The sequence below is a fragment of the Topomyia yanbarensis genome, chromosome 3 (assembly GCF_030247195.1).
Source record: "Topomyia yanbarensis strain Yona2022 chromosome 3, ASM3024719v1, whole genome shotgun sequence".
In the NCBI taxonomy this organism is placed as follows: Eukaryota; Metazoa; Arthropoda; class Insecta; order Diptera; family Culicidae; genus Topomyia; species Topomyia yanbarensis.
The window spans coordinates 288,351,306-288,364,559 of NC_080672.1; the positions used below are offsets into that span (position 1 = coordinate 288,351,306).

Below are 13,254 nucleotides of genomic sequence, written 5' to 3' on the forward strand. Positions count from 1 at the left end.
TGAAATCAGGGATGCCAGGTAATATTTCTTGAAATCTATATGCGCAGCCTATGGGTAAAAATCTGGCTTGAAGAAAACGTACAAGTTTGTCTCAAAACATTAAGTCGCGACCTTTTTAATATTAATTTGGGTTTTGCACGTGGTGTACATTGAGCGCGCGGTCAAAAATTGAGAAATTTATGTCGGACTGGTGGTATCCAACGGGGAAAAACGATAGAAAATGGTGAGTGAAGCTAAGCAATCATGTGAAACAAATTCCTCCAGAGGCGATTTTCACATCATTGCTCACTCAGTTTCGAGATCAAGCAAAAACGCCATTTATCTGTGCTAGTCTGCAGTGCTTTATATCAGAAAACTGTGGAAATCGGTGTATTAAGGTTGAACAGAGAAAGGGCAAAAATCGAAAATGAAAAAAGCAGTTTTTTCCACACCGTGGGTTAGATCTTCATATAAATCAATCAGCAGTACTGTATCAACATTCCACATAAGCTAACACACGGCGTGGAAAAAAACACATAAAACTGGAAATCTGTGCAGAACATTGAAAATCTGTAAAACACAGATTAATCCCTGTACCTGGCATCCTTGCATGAAAATTTGCCAATCAGCAGGGATGCCAAATGTTTTTTTAGAAAATTATGTTTTTAAGGTCTCAAGATAAGACAAAGCAAGGTGGGGTCATTTGACACTTTTGAGTATTGAAGTAAACATAGCCTAATAAACATCGTATGATACAAGAGCCTGACGACCTGTTCAGGGTATCATCCAAACAATATTTGGAATCGTTGCACTATATGGGTTAAAGTTCATGTTTAATTTATTTTTATTAGGATAAACATCCGAGCGAGTATCCTGATTCTTTGGCGCGTGGTGCAAAATGAACCGAACCGAAACAAAACTTATGGCAACAAAAAGGCCCACTACGTCATTTGTTTATGCTTTCCTTTTTTCATATCCTCTTGTTTTTTCGGCTTCATCGAAGAAAAATGATCGCACTCACACATAGAAAAATGTGCCCACCTGTATCCGTCTTGATTTACACTTCTCGCGTGTTTTTTGTAAACGGCCAATAAGCATTCTGTCAAAATTCACTTTGAGCGCAAATTCCGGACAAACCGTAACTCGCCGAGAATGGATGTTAACATTTTATGAAAGAGAAAAGTTTTCTCTGTCGTCTACTGCTATGACTTATAATCTGCGATTAATGGTTTGTCCGGAATTTCCCTTCAAAGTGTATTTTGACAGTATGCTTATTGGCCCTTTTCAAAAAACACGCGTGACTTGATAAACATTATACACTGTTTGCCTTTTTGAAAGGCAAACAGTGATGAACAGCAGCAATCATCATTAAGATTGATGCTAATCGTCGACAGGTTTTCAGTGGTGATCTTCGTGGCTTAATTTTTGTCGGTTGTCATGGTAAGGATAGACACGTCTACCTTTATCAGGACACATCTTAGTGAACTCGGGTGATTCGTAGTTATTCTGCCTAAGCTCGACCCTCATTAACAGAAGACAAAGATTAAGCCCGTACGATATTAAGCCTGTTCTAATGACCCTGCCAATTCTAGTTTTCCGATCTGTTTACTTCACATCCTTGCTCTCACCTGAGTACTATGGCTCTAAGTTTCATAACTTTCCCTACCCAGAAATCTCTAGCTAATTGAATGTCGTTAAAATGTAAAAAAGAAAATGTGACTAACATAGTCGAAATAAAAAAAAGGATTGTTTACATATTTTTGGTTGTCAATACTAGCAAACCGTGTGTTCTGCCACACCTATATATATATATATATATATATATATATATATATATATATATATATATATATATATATATATATATATATATATATATATATATATATATATATATATATATATATATATATATATATATATATATATATATATATATATATATATATATATATATATATATATATATATATATATATATATATATATATATATATATATATATATATATATATATATATATATATATATATATATATATATATATATATATATATATATATATATATATATATATATATATATATATATATATATATATATATATATATATATATATATATATATATATATATATATATATATATATATATATATATATATATATATATTGATTGGACTACAGCCACGTTCCAAAAACGCCAAATCCACCGAAAAACTACCTAAAATTCAGTACTTTTGACTCAATCTCGTGGTATCGTGCAGGCAGGTAAAATTAGGTAAACCGTGTTGAAGGTAGTTTGCATTTAACTACAGCAAAAATAATAACTCAACCTTGAGTTTGATTTATTTAAATTTAAGTTGAATTTACCTAATTTTGAGTATACCCCAAACAACCTAAAAGTACCTTACTGCACGGAAGACCTCGACTGAGTCGAATCTCTCGTTTTGTTTTTGACAACACTAATAAGTGCGAAAGCGACGCACAGCTCAAAAGTACCTAAATTTAAGTTAAAAGTACTTATTATGTAAGTTATTTTATGGTTGCGTGTAGAGAACAGTTGCGCAAAGAGTGAAGTCAAAAAAGGCCTTTGGCCAAATCTGGTATAAATCAACGCATTGCTTCGATAGGTTGTCATCGAATCGATCTGTCTATTCCCTCGTTTTTTGACAAACTTTTGTTTTGTTGTTTCGTTCGCGCGCGCAATTTATACGGTTCACGTCGTCAGTGCAATAGATACTTTTTATCGATAGTTTTAGAAGCAATTCAATATTAATTCTTCAAAAGGGCTAATGAGATTTTTGTAAACAAACTTCTTTCGCTCATTACTCTGCTGCCGAGTTGAATTTCTTGAAAAATACACTTGAATCAACACATTTACCCTTGGTAGAATCGATTTCAAATGTTTTCTGTGTTGAAATTATAACAAAATAAGAGATATCAGCAAAATAAAAGTTTGTTTACAAATCTTATTAGCCCTATTCAAAAGTTGATACGGAATTATAACTAGCAAAATACAAATGGTTTTGGGGAACTCTCTAAGCTGATATTTGTCATGGAAGATTCAACGTTCCGTATCAGGTACCAAAAATACAAGTGCAAGGTAAAACTATGGGAGAAAGATTTCCGCAAAAAACATGGACGAATTCCTTCCAAGGTAGTGCATCTATGGTGAGTTTGAAATACTGTTACAAAGTATTTTTAATGTGTTTTTTCTGCAGCATGATATTCGGGACTCTTCGACGGATGTGCGAGATGCCTATAGAATGTACTACAAACTTAAAACATCACTGTTGGAAAACACTTTACAAGATGCACTGGATGATGATGAAGATTTTGATTGTTCTCTAGTGTCGCAAATGGAATCGAGTCTTTCACAGGAGTGTCTCGTCGAAGAAAACTTTTCAAATTTAAGTGAATTGAAGTCGGCAAATGTATCTATCAGTAATCTACTCACAGATCAGATTGCAGGAAAGGTGACAGTGTTTGAAGCGGAGCACGAGTTGGAGCAGAATACTAAAGCATGGGGCAAGGAACTGAACAAGAAGAAAATGACACCAAACCTATCGATGGAGAAAACTCCCGTAAAACTTAAAATAAAAGCTCCCACAAAACTGTTGATGGGTACTACTAGAATGCTTCCAAAGAGGAATCCCCGCAAATCTCTTTCCAGTCATCTTTCCAATAGTTCTTTGTCGATGTCAACTGCAAGTTTGAATTTATCAGTCACGCCAGACTGGAAGGAAGCTCTTCCTGATCTGGAAACATTGTTAAACGAAAAATCAAAACAAGCTCAAGAAACGTCACCGATTCAGAGTACTGGACTGAAACAGCAATCGAAAGAGCCACTGAATCAATTGGATGAGGGTTGGCTTTCTCGCCAAACATCGGATGCAGAAACAGTTACTCCGGTGGCTAGCAGTTCTCGAACCAAAAAGTATGGACTGAGTAACATCAGCTTGCCCTCGTTGAATAGTTCGGTTACGGCGACCGTTGATACATCGAACAGCTTTGGTATTTCTGCTTTAAGCATGAATTCATTCAGCGAAGTAGCTAGTGCGCATATCGTCGCCAAAACTACAGCTTATGATCGATCGATCCACCCGGATTCTGATGAGGTGGTGGAGAATAGCGAGGATGAATCCGGGCGCAACGATACGCTTATTGCCAGCAGTGTTCGTCATGTTGTCAAAAAGAGAAAGGTGTTTTCCAACACCAATATAAAATCAGACGAAGGTGACGTTAATGCGATTGAAGCAGTCAAAAAGGATCTGCTGGAGCCAAAGGAAAATGATGGAGTTGAAAACCAGAATCCTGAAAATAATGTCGAGCAAAAGACTATTTTGCCGCGAGCACGTAGGAAAGCTCCTGTAGCTAAATTGAAAAAAGTGAAAAAGATACCAGTGTCTAAGGTAAGTTACAAATGCACAATTACATTACAAAAATTACATTAAAGGGAGGAGTTACTAATCCACTCTTCCGACCATCACGTCATACATGAGGTATAGGTATTTATTATGTATATCTATTAGGGTGGGGCATTGTTATATCGAAAAACGTAATCAAAGCCACATCAACCGAGCACAGCACTTTTTTGGTTCCTTTTGGGGTCCCAAACAACTGTGCAAAATTTGGGGTCGATTGGTGTTGACTCGGCGTAGCGCATTGCGTTTGAAATTTGTATGGAGATTAGTATGGGAAAACCTACATTTTTGCATTTTAATTCTACAGACTACAATTATTCCTGTAGTGTGCCAACAAATAGATAGAAGTATAGTCCAGGATATGCTGAACAATTTTGCCGAAGGATGTATGGCGTTAGAATGTCTCTAAGCCAAGTTATAGCTGTTCAAAGTTCGATACATCGAATTAAATGCCAAAAATCATTTTTATTGCCAACACTGCGGGTGTACCAATGGTATTTCATATAGCATTCCAAAATAACATTATGTATTTTAGTTTTACCACATTGGTATGTTTGGATGAATTATTCAAAAGCCTTAGCTCAATTTCATGAGCGTAGGTAGTTGAGCAAAAGGGCGTAGTGAGGGGTGAGGGGGGATGGGTACGGTAATTTAATATGTAGAAATTATGAACTGAAATGTTGTCGAGTTGGAATGTTCAGATGAATTATTTCAAAACAATTACCCAATGTCCTACGCATAATAGTAACGATGAAATAAAACCTACTGTCTCCCATTGCCTTGACTTATATCAATAAAAGTTACGTTACAGACTGAATCAACTGATGTCGAGTTGATATGTCAGAGGATTGCATTGATTATATTTCAGTTTAATAGGCACTATGATTTAATGGGATGCTCATTTCGATGCTGTTCGATCACCTGAAGCAAAAATTGTTGTAGGGATCTGGTGGATTTCATGTTCAAATCCAGAAATTAACTTCACGCCTCGTGATCGGACAGCATAGAAATGAGCATGCTATCAAATCATAATGCGTATTAAACCGAAATATAATCCTCTGACATATCAACTCGACATCAGTTGATTCAGTCTGTAACGTAACTTCTATTGATAAAAGTCAAGGCAAAGGGATACAGTATGTTTTATTTCATCGTTGCTATTATGCGTAGGACATTGGGTAATTGTTTTGAAATAATTCATCTGAACATTCCTACTCGACAACATTTCAGTTCATAATTTCAACATATTAAATTCACGTACCCATCCCCCCTCACCCCTCACTACGCCCTTTTGCTCAACTACCTACGCTCATGAAATTGAGCTAAGGCTTTTGAATAATTCATCCAAACATACCAATGTGGTAAAACTAAAATACATAATGTTATTTTGGAATGCTATATGAAATACCATTGGTACACCCGCAGTGTTGGCAATAAAAATGATTTTTGGCGTTTAATTCGATGTATCGAAGTTTGAACAGCTATCGCTTGGCTTAGAGACATTCTAACACCATATATCCTTCGGCAAAGTTGTTCAGCATATCCTGGACTATACTTCTATCTATTTGTTGGCACACTACAGGAATAATTGTAGTCTGTAGAATTAAAAATGCAAAAATGTAGGTTTTCCCATACTAATCTCCATACAAATTTCAAACGCAATGCGCTACGCCGGGTCAATACCAATCGACCCCAAATTTTGCACAGTTATTTGGGACCCCGAAAGGAACCAAAAAAGTGCTGTGCTGAAAAAACGATCATTTTGCCCCACCCCAATATCTATGAATGAGATGTGATGCGAGGTCCTGAAAGCACACCAATTACTTGACAATCCTTATGTATCATACCTTCGTCTGCTCTATTGGCGAACTCTTCTGTTACTGCAACGCTGTCCAAAAGGCAAGCTAACTTGCTTGAAGAATTAAAAAAATTCAGCCTTTTGTAGTCTGCATCTATTTATTTATTTATTAGTTTAATACATCCACAGGCATAACAAGGCCCCTATGATGGTGACCTTAATATTAATCTTATTTCTAATAATCAAGTCGTGCACAAAAATAAATAGGTCCAGTCAGATAAAATACGCGTAGTCGTGACTGGCCTGAAACAGGCCAACGATATCGCTAGCAATAGCCCCTTCACGATGGATTATCTATCCATCAGACTCGTTTCGCGTGACTTTGCCGAACTACGTTGATGGGGCTCGTCTACCTGTTCGTCTGTTTGTACCGCGGGTCATGAATTGTTTTAACTGCAAACAGCTATAACATACGGCCACCTACTGTAGCAACAAGCTGCGGTTCGGCAATCTATGCAGGAAGCCTGCTGAAAAGTGGGTTTCCCCGGTGTACAAACCTCGCGCAGATAAACTAAAGCGATCCGTCAAAGATCACTCCAGACGTTCTTACGGTGAAATGCTTAAAAGAGCTTCCCTACTTACATCGGAAAACCCGTATGCTTTCTCGCCAACTGACGATAATACCTCTTACAACTCTTGCGAGGGGCTGGAAACTAGGAAAAGATCAAGTGCACTGGACATACCTTTATGCTCGACATCGCTACGGTTAGATTGCAAGTGGAAGGTAATACCTGATCCTCACGGTAGTGACTACCTGCCGATGGTTCAGCATCATTGGAATCAATGAACGTCTCATATGATCTCACACGGAATATTTACTGGAATAGCTAAGCGACCGCGATATCCGAAACTACCGAATCAGTACTTCCTCCAAAGGAAGAGTACAAGTTTCGGTCCGACCTGATTCTCGGTACCGCGATTCAATCTAAGACGAAACGAGTACCAAGTGCGAACACCTGAAAACGTTCCGTAATGGGACTAGGAGTGCTCAGACGTATACACGAAGAAGGCTGCCGCGTATAAAGTCTTCCGGGACGACGGGTTAGCCACTAGCAATCGACAGTACACGACGGCAGAACAGCGAATGAAGAATTTCATGAAAGCCAAGAAACGTAGTTACTGGCGCCGGTTTGTCGACGGGGTAACGAGAGAAACTTCAATGAGCACTATGCGAAACCGAAACGGTACTAACGAGGGCGAGGAATATTCAAACCGATGGATATTTGATTTCACCAACAAGGTTTGTCCAGATTCCGTACCGGCACAGAAGATCTACCGCGCCGCGTCCCCCCACGATACCGCAAACGAAACACTTTTTTCGATGGTGAAGTTCTCACTTGCTCTCCTATCATGTAACAATTAGGCCCCAGGGCCAGATAGAATCAAATTCAACTTGTTGACGAATCTGCCAGATTTGCCAAGAGACGCTTGTTGAATTTATTTAACAAGTTTCTTGAGGGTAACATTGTTCCTGTGCCATCCAAACACCAGAAAAACCTGCCTCCGACCACATCTCGTATCGACCGATTACCCAAAAGTTCTTCGAGCAAATGTTCCTATCTCGCCTCGACAATTGAGTTGAAGCAAATGGCTTACTGTCAGATGCACAATTTGGCTTCCGCAATGGCAAAGGGACGAAAGATTGTCTTGTGTTGCTCTCAACAGAAATTCAAATGACCTATGGTAGCAAAGGCAGATGGTATCAGTTTTCTTGAATATTAGGGAACTTTCGATTTAGTTTCTTTCAAGATTCTCTGAGAAGCTGTACCAGCATAGTCTTTCACCGATTTTAAGCTTTTTGCTAAGCATGTTGTCTGAAAAACGCATGAATTTTTGGTAAGGTGATTTATCGACGAATTAGCTAAATGGGTCTTTCCCAGGGCTCATGTCTTAGCCTCCTACTCTGCAACTTTTACGTGAATGACATTGACGAATATCTTGTCAATTCCTGCATGCTAGGGTAGCTTTCGGACGGAGCGGTCTCTATTACTGCTTCCAAAGCCGTCGACTTACAAGGACCACTGCAGGATACCTTGAACACTTTGTTTGTGCTCTCCAGTTGGGTATTGAGTTCTCAACGGAGAAAGCTGAGCTAGTCGTATTTTCAAGGAAGCGTGAATCAGCGAAACTACAGCTTAAATTAATGGATTAAACTATTGCTCAGGTTTCAATATTCAAATTTTTCGGGATATGGTTCGACTCCAAAGGTACCCAGTGCTGTCACACTAGATATCTGAAACAGAAGTGCCAACAGATGATAAACTTTCTCCGTACAACAATCGGAACATGGCGGTGCCATTCCAGAAGACCTGATCAGGCTGTACCAAACAACTGCGAACATATATTTCATCAAACTAGAGAGAATCTAGTATCGTTGTTTGCGCATTACTTTGGGTTGCATGCACTTGATCCATACGATGAGTTTAGAAGTCCGTTGAAAAATCAACTGCTCATTCGATGCGATATCTTGAACCCACTTGGTGATTGAAAATTGCGGATGGTTTGTCGAACTGAATTCTCGAACCCAATTTATGTCCTTGTACTTCGTTTACACAGCACAGATCATCAATTCATCTTCGTATAACTTTAACCGTTTTCATCTCTTGGATAATTCTGATTCAACTGTATTTTTCGACACATCCTTGAAGGAAGAGATTTGTGGAATCCCGGATCACATTTGCCCACAACCGATCGCAAATATTTTTTCTAAGTTAACTGCGGCAAAATGTTCTACACTGACGGATCAATTCTCAACCAATCAATGTTGCTGCTTCTTTCAAACTCAGTTATCCTGCTTCATTTTGCGTCCCCGAATTAGTTGGCATTCTTGGAATCATGGACACCTTGCCCGTCGACCATTATTTCATCGTTTCGGACAGTCTCAGCTCCATTGAGGGCCTCCGTACGGCGAAGCCTGGAAAGCACTCACCGTTTTTTTCTGGGGAAAGTGCGTTATCTGAAAAATCTTACCAGATTATCTTGGATTGGGTCCCATCACACTGCTCTATCGCGGGCAATGAGATTATGGACGCTTTAGCCAAGATAGGCGCATTAAAACATTTATGATGGATAAATTTGCTTCAATGAATTTTTCAGCATTTTTCGTTAGAGGACGCTCGATAGTTGGAAAATTTCGTGGAGCAATGGGCTTCTGGGACGGTGGCTACATTCCATTATCCCAAAGGAAACCGGGACTTTATTTGCAGGATGTCAAGGCTCATGTCCAACCAATACACGTTTGATGTGGGTCTGGGTCAATCGGCATAAAGTCATTGGCATAAAATTATTAGGTATAAGCTCATTTAGCATAACGGACATTTGGCATAACGGTTATTTGGCAATGCTCATTTGGCACAATTTTGAGAACTGATTACACTGAAGGTCATTTGTCGTAAACGCCGTTCGCCGATCACCGCCAGCACTTTTACTCGTAGTAGTGTGCAGGCCTCTTGTATTCTGTCGCACTCGAAAAATTTGTGCTGTATGTATTTCCACTGGTTCTACGCAGTACGCACAAATATCACCGTCTTTTTTTACAATGGGGAAGACCTTAACGTCCTAGCCCAGTACACGTGCTATTGGTAGGGTCCAAGCTACCGCACGGGGTGCACTGGGGGCGTGTCGGGCTCGAATGGTGACGCTGCCATTAATACCGACTAAACTCCATTGGGCTCCGCCATCGTTCCTCCCAGGAACTACCTCTCGGTATTACTTCTGGGGGGATGGCTGTACTTAATGTACTCATTCACTCTCACTCACGCGTTCATACGTCCTGTATGAGGCTTACTTGGGTGCTCTCTCTATCGCACCTTGATTCACTCTCAAACACTCCCACATGAGGCTGACTTTTGTGCTCACCTTTTTCGTTCCTTGCGAGGCTGGCTTGCGTGCTCACCTTACTCATTCCTTGCTAGGCTTACTTTTGTGCTCGCCCCACCCATACCATGTGAGGCTGACTTGGGTGCTCACCCTATCACCTGGTTCACTCTCGATCGTGCCACTCTATTATACTGTCACTCCCCCTGGCATCCCATGTGGGACATTTTTTTAAGGCCCCACTTTTGACATACCATGCGAGGCTGACTTGTGTGCTCATCTTTTTCATTCCTTGCTAGGCTTACTTTTGTGCTAGCCTCTACCATACCATGTGGGCTGACTTTTGTGCTCACCCTTAACATACCGTGTGAGACTGACTTGGATGCTCACCCTTTCACTCCTCTGCCACGCCACGAGGCATCGATAGCCAAGTCCCAACATATTATGCTACGACCCTCCCATCTTGGCATGAGGCAGTCCACTTATACGCCTATACACTCGCTCTTCTGCCTTGCTTCGGGGAGGCTGGGTTTACCCCTTACGCGGTTGTCAGTCACTGCGCCAAACCTGCCTCAGCATGAACAGACCATTCACTCCTTTTTTTTGCGCTCGGCCTTTTTCGCTCCAACTAACCAATCACTAGTTAGCCGTGCCCGTCGTTTGTTGCTCGGTTCGCCAAATTACCTGTATCCTACAGGCAATCTGGGTGGTAGCAGCCGAGACTGCGTTCCACTTCTCCACCGATTGACACATCCGCTGAATAAGGGTATCAGGGGTTGTGTCCCAGCCACAGACGTCAAGCATTGCTCTTCTTTCGACGTCGAACCGAGGACATACGAACAGTATGTGTTCGGCAGTTTCGTCTACACCTGGGCAGTCCGGGCAGGCTGGGACCTCCGCGTGCCCGAACCTGTGGAGGTACTGTCGGAAACAGCCATGGCCTGACAGGAATTGTGTCAGGTGGAAGTGAACTTCCCCATGGGGTCTTCCCACCCAGCTTGATATGCTAGGTATCAGCCGGTGGGTCCACCTACCTTTCGAGGAGTTGTCCCACTCACGCTGCCATCTGGCGACCGAGGTCACCCTGGTGCGCTCGCGGGCTCCTCTATTTCCACGTAGCTCGAAACACTCCTCATCTTCCCGAATGACGAGGCCGACTGGCATCATGCTCGCTATCACGCAGGATGCATCGTGTGATACCGTGCGGTAGGCAGATATCACTCTGAGGCACATCACGCGGTAGGTGCTTTCCAGTTTCTGTAGGTAACTGGTTACCCTCAGTGCTCTTGACCATGACGGGCCGCCGTACCTGAGGATAGATACGGCAACGCCTGCCAGTAACCTAGGTCTGTGTAGCTACGTCTACTGGCGCACACCTTCGAGCTGTTGGATATCATCCTCGATAGAGCCGCAACAGCAGCTCTCTTGCATGTATAGTCGACATGGCTGCCGAAGGGCAGCTTGTCGTCTATAATGACTCCAAGAGACTTCAGACTTCGCTGTGAAGTGATCGCGACTTCTCCCACATGGATAACTGCATGTTGTGCCGACTTGCGGTTGTTGACGATAACTACCTCCGTCTTATGATGAGCGAGCTCCAGGCCTCTCGCGCTCATCCATTCCTCCACCGTGTTGATCGCGTGTTCTGCGGTTAGTTCTACCTCAGGGATTGACTCCCCGTAGACCTCCAAGGTTACGACGATCTTGACCCCCGGAGGGAACTTCAGTCTCAGAACCCCGTCATACATGAGGTTCCATAGCACCGGGCCTAGGATCGAGCCCTGCGGGACTCCGGCGGTAATAGCAGTACGCGGTTCTGGAAGTAACTTTCCAGGATCCGGTACAGACCCACCGGTAGGCTAAGCCGGTGTAACGAGAGCGCGATGGCATCCCAGCTTGCGTTCTTCTGTTGAATGCGTTCTTCACGTCAAGTGTCACTAAGGCACAGTATCGACTGCCTCGCCTTTCCCGTTGGATCGCTATCTCGGCAGTTTTTATCACTGAGTTGAGAGCGTCCACTGTGGACTTACCCTTCCGAAAGCCAAACTGGTTGCTTGACAGGCCGTCCGTACCTTCCGCGTACGGGGTTAGCCTGTTGAGGATGATCCTCTCAAGCAGATTGCCAGTCGTGTCGATCAGACAGATTGGTCTGTACGCCGATGGGTCGCCTGGCGGCTTCCCGGGCTTCGGCAACAGCACCAATTTCTGCCTTTTCCATCTATCGGGGAAACGGCACTCGTCAAGGCATCTCTGCATAGCTAGCCTGAACATGTTCGGGTTCGCTATGATCGCTGCCTTGAGAGCGTTGTTTGGAACTCCATCCGGACCTGGAGCTTTGTTCATTGCTAGGGATTTAGCCACTGCGAGTAGTTCTTCATTCGTCACTGGAGCCACCATTTCCGCCGTGCCCGCACTGTCTCGTAGTGCACGTGGCCAGGGGCTTGTGGCTCGAGACGGGAAGAGCACTTCGATAATCGTTGCCAACCGGTCCGGAGACCGTTCTGGGGGTAAAGAGCCCCCTTTGGTCTTGGCCATCACTATCCTGTAGGCGTCACCCCACGGATTCGCGTTGGCACTTTCACACAGGTTGTCGAAACACGCTCTCTTGCTGCTTTTAATAGCCTTGTTAAGGGCCAATTTCGCAGCTCGAAACACTTCACGGCGGTTCTCTCTTGCATCCTCGGTGCGAGCTCTTTGCATCCTACGTCTAGCTCTGAGGCAGGCTGACCGTAGGGCTGCAATCTCGGCACTCCACCAGTATACCAGGTATCTGCCGTTTCTTGGCAGTGTTTTTCTCGGCATAGTGGCGTCGCACGCACGTGATAGAACAGCTACCAGCGCATCCCCGCTTAGACTGTCGGTGTTGGCCTCCAGTCCCAGGACCGCGGTGAAAGCTTCGCTGTCGAAGTGATTGGACTTCCACCCGCGTACCTGACAGGGATCTCCCGCCCTCGGATACTGCACACCATAGTTGATCCTAAAGCGGATTGCTAAATGATCGCTATGGGTGTAGCCTTCGCCTACCCTCCATTCCATGCCTGGAGCCAGACTCGGGCTGGCAAATGTTACGTCAATCCACGCCTCCACCCCGTTTCTACGGAATGTACTAGCGGAGCCATTATTAGCTAGCACAGTATCGAGTTTCGCAAGCGCCTCCATTAGCGCTTGACCCCTGC

General features: G+C 42.7%; 1 protein-coding gene across 15 annotated transcripts in view; it reads left to right on the plus strand.

Annotated features, from left to right (window-relative positions):
- Window positions 1-2,677: 2,677 nt before the first annotated feature.
- LOC131690489 (ATP-dependent DNA helicase Q4-like) overlaps window positions 2,678-13,254 on the plus strand; it is a 31,924-nt gene continuing 21,347 nt past the window's right edge. Inside the window, exons 1-3 of one of the 15 annotated variants that reach the window (XM_058976303.1) lie at window positions 2,678-2,703; window positions 3,024-3,151; window positions 3,202-4,392. In XM_058976303.1, the coding sequence (XP_058832286.1) occupies window positions 3,092-3,151; window positions 3,202-4,392 (1,251 nt within the window). In that variant the 5' untranslated portion in view covers window positions 2,678-2,703; window positions 3,024-3,091. Of the gene's footprint in view, window positions 2,935-2,956; window positions 3,152-3,201; window positions 4,393-13,254 lie in introns of those variants that run through there. The other 14 variants (XM_058976297.1, XM_058976302.1, XM_058976294.1 and 11 more) reach the window with 14 other exon arrangements.